General features: G+C 41.6%; 1 protein-coding gene across 4 annotated transcripts in view; it reads right to left on the bottom strand.

Annotated features, from left to right (window-relative positions):
- Positions 1-5,242: 5,242 nt before the first annotated feature.
- Positions 5,243-14,632, bottom strand: part of Rbcn-3B (WD repeat-containing protein Rbcn-3B) — a 188,248-nt gene continuing 178,858 nt past the window's right edge. For all 4 annotated transcript variants that reach the window (XM_072288168.1, XM_072288166.1, XM_072288167.1 and 1 more), the window contains one exon: positions 5,243-13,587. In XM_072288168.1, coding sequence (XP_072144269.1) covers positions 13,402-13,587 — 186 coding nt within the window. In that variant the 3' untranslated portion in view covers positions 5,243-13,401. The remainder of the gene's footprint in view (positions 13,588-14,632) is intronic.

The raw sequence follows: 14,632 nt of genomic DNA on the forward strand, positions 1-14,632 counted from the left end.
GGCTCGAGACGTAAACGTGACGCGTTGGCTCCGGTATCGGAGAAGGCAAGGAATGTTGTCGGTGGGCGGTGGTCGAGTCCAAGGAAGAGAGTGCCCACATTGGTGGTGAAGCTGGCCTCCTGGCAGTATAGCGAGGCAACATTTGAATTTTTACTCTCTCTTTTGCTAACAAACAAATTTGAAAAATTGTTGCTTGAGCATATAATCAAAATTTAAGACGGGGCTTGGTGCGGGGCCCGTTAAAACTGCATAGAACAAGTCCAGAGTATAGAAGTGAAATGGTGGTTTTATTACCACCATTTGAGCCTGCTTTTGTTTGAACAGCCTACTTGCTATCCTAGGAGACGTTTGAAGCGCTATGTCTGAAGCGACCTGCCATATTGACAAGCAGACCTTGCCTTCATCACTATTTCATGCTAGCATTACTGTAGAGAAAAATCTGGCCTTGAAAATGTTCAGCCACCTTGTGAATTGTGGTTAGTACATGAATTCTTTCTACATTGGCACTAGTTCTGCTGCCTATCATCAGCAGTGCGGAGCCCAGTTCAGCAACGGTGGACGTCACCTGGATGAGCCAATCGGATCATCAAGCAGCAGTGACATCAGCAACGGACAGCGGGCACATAAAGCCATCACTGCACTCGGCTACCTACAGTGGACGCGGCAGCACGGCAGCAGCAATGGCGCATAACCACGCATGGCTTGTTTTACGGGTTGGTTATTACTCTCACGTATCAAGACTACAGTCAAATTGCCTATGTCTATTGGTGGTACCACTCCCTGTGAAGTGTTTTAAAGTTTTGAGCATGTGGTGGTTAGATCTAAAGGTCTTGCTTTCCAGGGACGTAGAAACAAATCCTGGCCCAACTGTGGAAGAAATGCTGAAACAAATTTTGGATAAGCAAACTCAAATGGACAACAGGCTTGCCAATTTGGAAGAGAGCCTTGTTAACATTGGGAGTCAATGTGCTGGGGTGGAAATTCTAGAAAGAATGGTTAAAGACGTTAAGCGAACTGTTCAGCATCAACAGCAGCAACTAATTGATTTGAAAGACTGGGCACGAAGGAATAATGTTATTGTATTTGGTGTTCCTGAGACTGAAAACGAAACGCGTGAAGACATCGAGCATCAAGTTTTAAAAAAATATATTTTCTGACAAATTTGGAGTCACTGTTTCATCAGTTGAAAGAATGCATAGGCTTGGTGAAGAGAAACCATCACGTGATAGACCTGCTATCCTAAAATTGTACAATTGCAATGAAAAGGTGGCAATTTTAAGAACTGCAAAAAACTCAAAGGAACAAAAATTAGTGTTTCTGTTGACTATCCGCCGCAAACAGTCGCAAAAAGAAGACAACTTTGAAAATCAGCTCAAACTGATAAACGCGATGACGCAAAGGTTAGTCTTGTTCACGATAAGCTTTTTATCAATAGCATTGCTTATACATGGAACCTTGAGCAGAATGTGCGCGTGAGACTGCGCAATGAATGACCACTCGCCACCGAAAAAGTTGACAAACGCACAAGGCAGCCCGAAATAAGGTTACTTAACACTAATGCCCGGAGCATAATGAATAAGGTAGAACAGCTTGAATACTTGTCATTGCTTCATGACGCAGAACTAATTGCCATAACAGAAACGTGGTTGCACAGTGATGTGAAGGACGATGAGGTATTCCCAAGCATGTGCAATGTAATCTGCAAAGATAGAGCAATGTGAGGCGGTGGTGTGGCACTTCTAGTGAAGAAACCACCCAGACATGAAACTGTGCCATCCATAAATGGGCATGAAAGTGTGTGGTGCAAACTATTTCTTGACAATACCATTTTGATAGTGGGCATCATCTATAGAGCACCCGGAAGCCCTGTTGAATTTTTGTGTGCACTTGACCAGCATTTAAGTAATATAAGGAATGCCAGAAGTAGAATTGTTTTAGCAGGGGATTTTAATTTACCAGGTGTCGATTGGGATGCGAGAATTACGGGGCCAGTGGAAAAGCCTAAGCACTGGTATAATGTTAGATATTATGCTTAAGCATAACTTTGTCCAGGTAATTCATCAGCTGACCAGGACACAGGGCCAAATCAGTCTACGCCGGATTTGTTATTTTTGACTAACGGAACATTTAATTATAATGTCGACATAGAGGATGGCATATCAGATTATAAAACAGTTGTAGCAATTTTAAGTATAGGTAACATGCAATTAGAAAAACATCTCTCTGTATACGTGTATAATTTTAATCAGGCTGACGACACATCGGTTATCGACTACTTAGAACATGCTCTTGATGATATGACTGTCGATAATGACATAAATATGTTTGGAGGTACTTTGTATCAGTTGTTCACGCCTGTTTAGAAAAATACGTGCCCAAGAAAATCAAGCACATAGGAAAACCCAGTCCACGGGTAACTAGAAACATTATTGATTTGAAGCGGCGACTGAATCGTGCACGTAGAAGGACGCCAAAGTGATGTGCAGAAATAGCCTGTCTCAGTACGCAAGTTAGAAAAGAATTAAAAAAGATGCGAAGGCGGCATTTTTTTCACCAACACTGGTGGATTACTTGCAAAACTCAGCTCAAAAATTCTGGAATTACTTATCTGGTTCTACGTGCAATTAATGAAATTAAGGTAGACTGAAATGTCTGTAGTAGACCAGCTTTGATCGCACAGGCTTTTAACAGTATGTTAAACTCTGTATTTACACCTGGCAGTTATAGGCACCCCATAAATGCTAGCGATGGTTTGTTGCCGTGTGAAGGTACAAACGATATTGTAATTTCTCGAGAAGGCATTGTAACATTGTTGTTAAAACTGGATACCAAAAAATCTTGTGGCCCCGATGAAATACCCAATGAGTTTTTGAGGTGTTATTGTGAATGGATATCAGTGTCATATCACATTTTTTGTCTAGAATTTTTGCAATGTCATTACATATCGGAGGTGTGCCGGAAGATTGGCTCCTTGCATGCATTCTACCTATATTTAAAGCAGGCAATAAGTTATTGGCGGAAAACTATTGGGCAATTTCCATTACATGCACCGTGTGTAAAATGTTAGAACACATAATATGGAAACATCTGGTTGAATATATAGAAAATAACTTATTCTACAGCAAGCAGCATGGCTTTCGCCGACGTTTATTAACAGTGACGCAGCTTTTTGAGGTGTTGCTTTCGGCGTTGCAATTAACAAAGAGCAAATTGATTTTATAGCAATTGATTTTTCGAAGGCTTTCAACGTGTGTGTCACACAAAACTTATTGAGAAATTGTATAATCTTGGAGTTAATACACAAATGGTGAAATGGATCCATACGTACCTTACCAATAGAAAGCAATTTGTTCAAATAGCAGGCGAAATATCATCCTCCTTACCTGTTTTATCTGGTGTGCCACAAGGTTTGGTTTTAGGACCAATTCTGTTTCTGTTATAGGTAAATGACATTGCTAATGACTTGCATCCTCACACTCAACTGCATCTATTTGCAGATTATTGCTTTATTTACAGTCGCATTAAAAATGTCCAGGATCAAGTGTTGTTGAACGAATGCCTGCAAAGAATTTATGACTGGTGTGTTACGTGGAACATGAAAATTAATTTTGATAAATTGGCTTACATGACTGTATCTAACAAGAAAACCCCATTGCTTTTTAGTTACAAAATAAATAATAGCCCACTTCAACATTTTGATAAGCTTAAGTATTTCGGGGTCACAGTCACGCACAATTTGAATTGGAACGAACACATTGAAAACATTTGTGGATCTGCTCAACGCAAACTTCGTCTGTTTAAGTGAAAATTGAAAGATACTACATCCGAGGTAAAGCTAAGACGTACAAAACAATTGTACGGCCCACACTGGAATACGCATGTATAGTCTGGGATCCGCACCAAGTGGGCTTGATAAATAAACTGGAACAGATTCAAAGACTAGTCACAGGGTTTATCTTTAATGCTTACCAAAGAATGCAGTCTGTAACTGTGTTATTACCTCGTGCTGGTTTGCCCGAACTTGCAACGTGCAGAAGAATAGCCAAGTTGAAATTCTTGTACCAACTGTATAACAATAAATTCAATTTGGACTCCAGGCTATACTTGCCTCCCTCTGGACGAGTGTCCCCACGTACAAGTCACCCTCATGCTTTAAAGCCCTATGTGCCATGCATTGATACCTTCAAATTTTCCTTTCTTGTGAAAACTACAGTCGATCGGAACAGCTTTGACGCAGATGTATTTATTGAAACACACACAACTGAATCATTTGAGCGTCAACTGTCACTATGTGTTTGCTGAATGCAATGTTTGTTGCGGAACTGGCATGACATGTTTGTTGAATATTCTTTTTCCCCCACCCCTGTAACAGCCCACAAGGACTAACAGTATTGGAAATAAATAAATAAATAAAATTTGTTGATAGAATACCCTGCAATCGCCATCTGCAAATATTTTTTGAGGGTTAATTTGTGTTGAGAGATAGCTTCTTATTTACAGTACTGAAATGTCTCACACTTGCAACTAATTGCAAGTTCCCATGTGCATGAGTAAATCTCAACATGTGTTTTTCACTAGGCTATGTCCAGTTTTGTCATGTATCACTCAATCGGCGTAAATATTTTGTATTTTACATATTTCCATTGTTCTAAAAACCATCTAATATAGTAGCATATGTAATGAGACTAATAACTGCATACAGCAAACTTGTACTGAACCATATGGACTTAAAAAATTGCACATTTTCAATTCCTTCATTTCTTATAAACACGTAGCCTCTATTTTTAAATGCTTGCAAATTTTTAAGCCAGAAAGTGTGGAGCTGACGTTGCCCTTCATAGTGTGAAGGTGTTGGAATGCAGGAGATGGGGTACTTCAGCCCCCCCCCCCCCCTGACCTCACTGGGTAGACCCTGCCCCATAGTGGGCAGCTTAATTGAGAATTGTAAGGTGACTTGTGCAGTGATCGTCATGTTTTAGTAGCCAGGGTTACAAGTACACACTTCAAGTTAAAAGTTCAAATACATGCTGTTGTCTGTTATGTGGCTAGGACAGGCTAGACTCTTACTCTTGGGAAAATTTTATAATTAAGGATCAACAAGTTCAGCTTATTAGGTTGGAATGGCTTAATTGTTATTGGACCTATGGGACAAAGATAGAATATCAATGACAAACTTAAAGATGGCTTGACCATGCAACTGGCATGTAAACATGCAGTAATCGATGATAAAGGAGCCTTAGGACACATTGAATCAACACATTTATTAGCGCATGTATACTTAGTATAACATTTTAACACAGGCAATTGTGCAGAATTCAAATATACACATCGCATCCTTGGATGAACCTCGACATGTCCTGTGTAGTTAATGAACCAACACTTGTCGAGAACTCGTTATCTCGGATGCACAACGTGAGCAAGCACTGCTCACCTCTTTCGGCAATGGATCAAGGGAAAATGCAGGCATGCTTCACACTATCCGACTAGATAGGAAAAGGTCCAGATGTCTTGCCTGAGCCATAGATGAGCACAAACAGATTTCCCAATACAAAACACCTATTACACATTCTCCAGCGAGGGTGTAACCTGTGAGTGAGCAGATAATAGAGGAAAGAAAACATTCGCGATCTGTTATTTTCAGTCTGGTCTTCACCGTGCTCTTGCAAAGGCATGACTTGAGAAGTATTCGTGGATCAAACAGAAAAATACAGGGGTCCTTATCGTTTTTGTGTGTCCTGCATGTAAGGTCATGTAGGTTCCCTGAAGCAGCAGCTTGTTAAGAAGTTAGCACATAGAGAGCGTGATCCTGAAACACAAAGAGCAAGAGAAAATAATGTGGAACACAATGGAAAAAAAGACTGGCATGCTAATAGTAGTACTGAGCCTCTTAGACAACATACTCAGATGCTACACTTCACACTTTGCCACTAAATGTCAGGTGCTTCAATGCAAAAGATGGTCAACATATTCAGATATGCTACACCTTCAATTCTGCCACCAGGTGTAAGGTGCCTCAATACACAAATGTGAACATATTCAGATGCTACAGTCAGATGTCAAGTGCTTCCATACAGAAACATAACGAAAGTAAATCAACGATTCCTACATGTGATATCCTTGTTTCATGTCAAGGGGAGACCTCATTTTTGAAACTTCTTTTCATTTTGTCAATACAAATTGATGAAACTTGCACTCCACATAATTATGGCGCACTGAATATATTATTTTTGTGTAATAAACAGTTCTTATGAACTTTATCTTCTTGATTTGGAGGGAACATTTGTGAATATAAACTGGCAAGCACATCCTATGCATTCTGACGTGCCGAATTCTTTTGATTTTTTCTTGTATAATATGCAATTCTTAAGGCAGTGATCTTGTTAGGGCAACTTTGTTACGAAGCCACAAGAGTATAGAAATATTGGCATGTCAGAATGGAGGCTCGGGTTCCCCTCAAGTGACTAATGTCATTTTTATCCCGAGCCTGCCCTCATCCTTGAGATCAAAATAAACTGATTTGATTTGATCTGAAATGTCCAACATGACTTATAAACATAAATTGAAGTTGTAGACCAACTTGGACCAGAGTTACAAGATGAACAAACTTTTTCAAAAAAACTTCTGGCAGATTAGAAAAAAATGTTTGTTGAGGAATGTTTCTATAACATCTTTCAGAAGAATTTTGGTCTTATTGCTTTCTACAAGAGCTGCTTTATTAACAACAACAACAAAGAAAATTACGGAGCTGCCAGCAGTAAAACCTGATATATAGGTCATCCAAAATTGAACTGTAGTAAGAAAAAGAAGTGATGAAATAATATGCTGGCACTGACAGGCAGGCATGCAAAACACAGATGCAAGTAGAACGAAAAGGATGTTTGTGCTGTTGTTCTTGTTCTACTAGCGTTCATATCTTGCACGTCTGTTTTTGGGAACCGTGAAACCCTAGCAACCTGCTAAACTTCCAGTTGTCGACCCGCCCCCCTGGTCCCCCTCGAAAAAAAAAAAAAAAAATGTGTGAATGCGGTACATACGAACAGAGTCAAATCCCCATAATTCGAAATCTCCTCATTTTAACTGACGGACAATTGGAACTTCTTTCTTGGTCCTGGCAAAGTCCTGGGTATTTGAACAGAGAAAAACTTCCGTGAATTTGAACTATGAAAACCACGTAATAGTTATTTCAAACAAAATGTCTCACTCACGTGGACACCTTATCGGAGAAACCTAAGTCAAAGGCGAAGGTTCTATACCATAATTTAGAAGAAAGAGGTGCGGGAAACCGAGACCGAACTGCACTAAGCAAGCATAGTGGCATACACACTGCTTTCCCTTTCAGCTTAAAAGGAGCAGGAAGGAGCCTTAGTATGCGCTTGATCATGTCACCCCGCTCACTTGCACCCCTCCCTTCGCTCCTAGCATGAGCTTGATCAATTACTGCACACTCACCGACATCCCCCCTCCTAGCGTGCACTCAATCATGTCATCTCCAACATCAAGCCATCGGCCTTTTTGGCTCAGCCTCGCACATTTTCCCTCGTATTCTCAGCAGACGACATGCAAGGTGCGATTTTGTCGCGCTTGGGTTTTGGTTTAGTGCACTGTACCGCACAGTCGATGTGGCATAATATTTAAAGGGGCTCTCCTTAGTTCAAACTCTATTTTATTCGAATATATGTTCGGTCGTCTTGGAGTTCATACTAAAAAGGTTCTAGTGTACATAAACATAGAGAGTTTCATCAACTAGCCTAAACAGGTCTCCCCTCCACTTTAAGCAGACATCACAAGTATCGATGGCTCGTAAGAATCAAACATTATAGCAATTTTGATTTTACACAAGTGCACATCCTTCCAGTCACCATATCGTGATCACTTCGCTCTAGTTACAGCAAAGAACATGCTTGCAGTTCAGGGCATGCGCAATCTTCAAAACAAGTAACAGTTGTAAAGTTTGGTAAACCTAGGACAACAGTCTTAAATCTATAGAGTGTCTTAACTAATAGGCCATACTATATACAGGGTTGCACAATACAAAGGACCCAGATGACACATTTCTTGTGCATGATTCTTACACAACTGCTAAAATGATCCCTAAAGAATCAGACACTGAGATAGCAGCATCACGCACAGCATCTTGTTCATCTTTGTCAAGACTGCGTGTTTGCGTTTGCACAAACGAGATCACATCTGACATAATAACATAATAAAAGCACTGTGATCATAGTGAACAAAGCAATCTTGTGCTACCTTAGGTGAGCATGACTATTTACTTGTGTACTTAGATAAAATATCAGCAAAACAAAGAAAGCTGTGACACACAGGAGCACCCGATTGAATCAAGAGCAATTAAATAGTTCTCGCTTCCTGCCTTTTTTCTTCAGCACTCCATGGCTAATTTGCCAGTAGAAAACAAAAACAAAACATGCATAAGTTGTCTCTATTTGTAAGCTCCAAACTGGTTCCTTGAGCTCAGCAAGAACACAGAAAAAGGCATGCTAGGAAATGTATCCACGGGGGCCCTATAATCTGAGCCAAGCCAACACACAAAAGAAGATATGCTGCATGTTTTAAAAAAATTCATAAGGCTTGTGCTTTAAAAACAAGGACGACTGTGTTTACCAACGCACAGCGATTGTTGTTTATGTTCCTCTCACTATTAATCATATAGAACGAAGAAGCCCAATCTTGCATGTTACAAATGTGGTAGATTGGTGCTCACATTTTCGAAGTTCACACTGAAGTAAATTCAGATAAAGCGTAGCGTAAGATGGGGAGAAGAAACGAGAGACATGAAGTGCTTTCGGCATCGACATCTTTGGCATTTAAGTTTACATTTTGGTGCAATTCCTGCATTCCTCACTCTCCCCAAAAATGGATTTGAAGTTAATCTAATTTGAAATAGGTGGCAATTCTCAGTGCATTAATAAAACCAAAAGAACATTGCCTACAGCTTTAATGTGGAGGTGGGGCTGCTTGTAGCCACTTGGCTGCTCGATTTAAATATCCTCTTCAATACCGGTGGAGATGCGTGAAAATTTTTTATCAGAAGGTGCAGCAAAATTTCGTGATAGGATAGAAACTGTTTGGCAACTTCTAGCAAAGAAGACTTTCTGAACAATGTAATCATCAAACTCACTTTTTCATACCAGTATGATACGACTCCCAGAGTAAAATTTTCACACATCTCCATAAGTAAAGAAGTTTCACAATAGAGTGCTAATCCGGTCTGGTTGGTGCATACTTGTGTAGTGAAAGAAACAACGCTTTACTATAAAACAGCAAGTGCCGTCTGCTCTGCGTCGTCTGCCTTCTGTCCTGTTCCAACGCACAGTTTCTTTCATTACCTACCAAAGTTTCACAAATGCCCACGATTTGCTCTTCCAAGCACAATGTGGCCATCAAGAGCATTTAATTTTTTTTCTGCGCCTGTGTATGACATAATTGGTGTGTGGTTCCAATCTCAGGAATGCCCTGCGGATTGGGAATGTAATAGGAATTGCAACAAATGTTGATGCATAATTAAACCTTCCACTGGATTAGCATGCAAGTGTCACATACGCAATGTAACAAAAGCGAGTGGAGATTTCTACAGTGATATGCATTACGGGCACACTCCAAATATCCACAATGTAGCAAACAAAAACACACATTATTGTGTAAATAAGCAATACGTCCTGCAAAGTAAATTATGAACAAAGAAAGTCTACAGCATTCACCAACTTTTTATGCGAACTACACATGCAAATTCCCTAAAGCTATACACCTACCATCACCTGTACTGTACACATTCCAAACTCTGGACACTTGCTCGTCTTGTGTCATCAGCTCATGTTTTCAGTGAAACAAGACCACATAGTGGAAGCAAACAACAGTAACATAAAAGCAGCAATCAAAACCAGCTGGTATTACTGAAGTGTACAACAGTTTAGAGCTCATTTACAATACAGCTTTGCTCAATGTAGTGACTCATGCATTCAGCAATATATAAAAACAACATTAGGAACCAATATCAGTACAGAAAAATAAAGATATGCTGCAAAATGTTTACAAACAACACCAGCACACTTTGGATAAAAACTCCCTATAATATATGTAGAAAATCATACAATATTTTACCTGTACACTAAATATTTCGAACATTACATTGCAAGGAACATGCATAACTGGACAGTCCAGAAAGGCTCCAGAAGTGATCGGTGCATGATTTATGTAATCACCATAGGACAACATTTTCTCGTGCTTCAAAGCAGTTCAAAAAAGAAAAAGAAATGGGAAGGTTCCCAGAAAACATATGGCAATATAAAAAAAGCCTAAGGGCTAAAAGTTACCAGCACAATGAACAATTGTGCAGCGCTTCGCATGAAAGGCTAGATGAAAGTTAACTTTTTTTTCTTAGCTTAACAGTGAAGAATTCCTTTTTTCTTATCCATCGGAACAAATTTTTGTTTTCCACTGGTCATTTGATCACAACTTTTGCTTTATGGTGAATTGTTCTTTCTTGCTCCGCTGTCAAAGCATGTGACAACACTTGGTGCGATCCAGAGTGAAGCATGATCAGAGCGCTTACTTCCGAGCGATGAGTAGCGAACAGAGCAACCAGTAGCTCCTTCTAAAATAACTTGAATTCATCATATATCTAGAGCCGATGTGCCAATTAAATAGATGGCGGCAAAACATCACTTGTATGAGCCTTTTTTTTTTTTCCAGATGATGGAGTGAGAAAATGCTGTGTGCCTACAAACAACCCTCATGAGAGCCTGAGATCCGAGGTCAAATTTTTGATTGATTGATTTCAGGGATACCTTCAATTTTGCATGATGTAGCATCTGGCACAACACTTAACTGAAGCAACGTGCACATTCTGCTCATTGGCTTAGAAAATCAAGGTCCACTAAAAGTGATATCCAGGACACGACTCCTGCTCTTGGTTTCAAGTGCCAGTGGCAGCAGACGCTCCCTAGCAGCTAGCCCTGACCAAGCAGTAGTCATGCTGAGTCTGCTCAAGACACTCATTTAACAGAGAGTCTGCAGGCACTGCACCTGCTCCTACTGGGTTTACCACACCAACTGCAAGGCAGGTTGCTACTGTAAGAGAAGCTGTGGAGCAGTAAACGTAATGAAGACAAGATGGCCATTAAGAGCACTAAACAGAGCAGCACAGGAGCTCCTTCTATTTTTTTTTAATTTATGCTGTCTGTAATATCCCGTCTCCTGTTCTTTGCATCCATCTCATTTGCCATATGATAACTTCCACGAGTATCAACCAACTTGCCCAACAACTACTACTGTTGGGCTCTCGGTTAATAGCCAGTAAAGATCAAGACAAGCCGCTCACTAGCAGCTGGCCATGCAGCTGTTCGAGCCAGCTCTGGACACCAGCTGCTACAGAGTCTAGCACATCCACTGCTTATGCTTGCACTAGGTTTAATTATGCCAACTGCCAAGCAAGCCATCACTGCCCAGGGGAATATAGGCCATACTTTACCTTGACCTATCTAGTGGGGCATTATGTATAAACACCATGCAAATGGATCAAGATGAAGACCATGATGAGACAGGGCACATCTCCTAGGTAAGGAGAACCAGGTGCTAGGAACTGTCCTGTCGCATCCTAGCATGAGTCTTCTCGCGCTTTTTGCCTCTGTGGCGAAGCAGCAGCAACATACCTATTGTGCTGGAAATTTCTTGCAGCACAAACTCCTCGTTTTGCACTTATGTTGATGCAGCCAATCATGATTGGCTAATACAGTTGCAGCGGCGAAATATAATTTCAGAAAAAGGGGCTCCGAATGAATTTTTGTAGAGAGAAGCCATATTTAATGATGGCATCATGACAGGGCATCATCAAGTGTGATGGCATCATTGTGCTCACACAGCATCAATGGTCAGAAATTATGAACTGATTTCTTGTGGCATAACGGAAACAAAAGCTGCATATAAATAAAGTAGGAACGGCAGCTGCCTATATGAAGAGCGTTCAAAGCTGGGCTAGTTGGTGATTGTTCAACATTGTGAGCAGTGTAGACAATAGAACACAGGACATCAGTCCCATGTGTACCGTATTTACTCGTAGGAGGCCCACACCTTCGACTTTAGAGGTAAAAAATTTGAAGCAAAAGAAAAGAGTTAATTAATGATTCGATTTGGAACGTATGGCGTTCAGTATCAGCTGAAACTATCACCAATTTCCTAGAATATCGAACAGCTAGGACGGCACCAATGACGCAGGTCTTTTAGAACGTGCCGATGAAGTAATAAGGTCTGGTGACAATGGGAGCGACATCGAGAGTGGAAGCAACGAAGAGAGATGCGAGGCGTGATCAACTGTGCTAAATTTTAAGCGAATGTGAGTAGTCTGTCGCCAGTGTCAGCATTACTTTGTTCATTGTTCCCGACATCGTCTACAAGTTCTAGCGGGTAGTCGTGTGCCCGACTTATGCAAAAACAACATGCTGTGCCCAGGTTACAGAGAAAGGCATGGGTCTCACATAATTAAATACGGTACATCTCTTGTCCTATCACTTGCTGTTGTTCATGCTAAAGATAGGCGCACACGTGCCTAGCCCAGAGAGTTGCTCTTGGCTGTCACTTCCTGCAGCTAGAGTGCAGAGGTGAAGTAAAATTGTATGTTATTTACTTGATTTACAAGATAGAACCGTCCTTATTCCCACAGTAGTGGCCTGCTCCTGATAACATCATTCAATTTCTGGCATCTGCCACACCTATACACATAGGGACAGTTTCAGAAGGCTGCACCTGAAATGCATCACTCTGGGCACCCTTGATTGTAATCCAGTGGATACTGCATTAAGTTCATACAGAGATGCAACATATAATTGGTATAGTGACTCCACACAAGCTTACAAGTCAATGCCAAGAGATGCAACATTATCGTCCTATACTGTCCAGTCTGCAATACAACCTATCGGCCTCTTCTGCCAGTTTGCAGACATTCACACACCTCGTGCACTAACTCGTCTGCAGAAACAATACTCGTTAAGTGCAGATAATAGGCTTTTCAAAAAAGTGGTGATATACAATGCATTTCATGTCGTGCGGCCTTGCTGTATTCATTCCACAAATCAAACCTTCAGGTGGCTAGTGGGTACAAGCCATGAGCTGGGAGGTGAAAAACTGCAGGGAATATACAGCAGTGAGGGCTTGGGGGTGGAGGGCCACAGAGAACCATTGACGTTGCCCCCCTAAAAACGGGCACTCACACGCTTCCGACATTCTTTTCTCTGCAGTAATTCACACGTAGCAACCGCACGACTGGCAAGCACATCACAATGCGCTGGGGCGTCCCTGGCCTTCTGGCCATGCGAAGCTGGCGCAGCCATAATCACAACGAATGGTGGGAGTGGGTATGTACTTCTGGCGAAGAGGATATAAAGTGGTGGATTAACTGAGGGTGAATCGGTGCTCAGAGCCGTCTGTCAGCATGAGGGTGACGGTGCGGCTGGTGATCCACACCAGCTGGGCCATCTTGAGTGGGTTGGCACGCACGCTGTCTGGCAGCGGGGGCGTTGGGTAGGTGCGCACGCAGCGCGTCTGTGCATTGCCCAGCCCAAACAGACCGGCTGCAGTCTGCAGTATATATAAAGAAAAAAAAGCTATTGACACACAGTCAGCAGGCGATATTGCCGAGCTTCTGGGTAAAGAGGGATGCTATGCAATGGGCATCTCAAGCAAGATCTGAAATGAAGCCAGACTAGCCTACTTATTACTCTTTCCGAAGCCCATCTACGTTTTGTTTTGGAAACTGACACTATGCTTAAGTGCAGGTTGCCCAACTTGCTATCTTTGGTGCACCATTAAAACGAAGCTTTCCTTGCCTCTTCCTCTCACTCCCCCCTTTCTTTTAACAAGTGATGGGTGCTGGCTGTTGCTAGCTGCTGTCTTGCATGACGAGTCACAAGGAGTTAGGGCTCGAACTATCCTCGTAGACAATGTGGTAGTTGGTTGGTAGGTTCAACATAGTGGTTCAGAACACGAGTGCATTCTGGCTTGTAAATGCAAAGTGGAACAGCATTTAATGCCGGCCATATGCACCGAGGAGCACAGTGAACATTTCACCCAGAAACGCAAAGTGCAGCAGCATCAACATGCAGCGAATAATGGCCTGGGATGAAAAGTGCACTTTCACTCATAGACGCAAAGCCAGACGGCCTTAATATACAGTGTGTCCATAAAGTCATGGTGCACTTTTCACCGGTCACAGGAAAGCAACAAAACAAGATAGAAATGTGAAATCTTCACCAAATGAAAGGAAAACTCTCCCGAGCTTCCGTAGTACATGTACAAGGGTGTGCACACACAGGTGATGATGCAGCACCATGAACTGCGCAGCAGCGGGTCACACATTTCACATTTCTATTTTGTTTTGTTGATTTTCGGTGACCGGTCAAAAGTGCACCATGACTTTATGGACATACCACGTACTGGTGAGACAGCAGCAGAAGGGGACTATGTCGTCAATGGGTATAAACACACACTTTGAGAAACACTTTGCATGGGATGAGCTGGGTTCTGTGTGTAATTGGTGTGATGGGCTCTGGTTTTTGTCACACTTGTCTGCTAAGTTGGGGTGCGACAAGCTTATGTTCAGTGAGGCACTTGCCTGCGAAGACAT

Source organism: Dermacentor andersoni, chromosome 5 (genome assembly GCF_023375885.2).
Source record: "Dermacentor andersoni chromosome 5, qqDerAnde1_hic_scaffold, whole genome shotgun sequence".
In the NCBI taxonomy this organism is placed as follows: Eukaryota; Metazoa; Arthropoda; class Arachnida; order Ixodida; family Ixodidae; genus Dermacentor; species Dermacentor andersoni.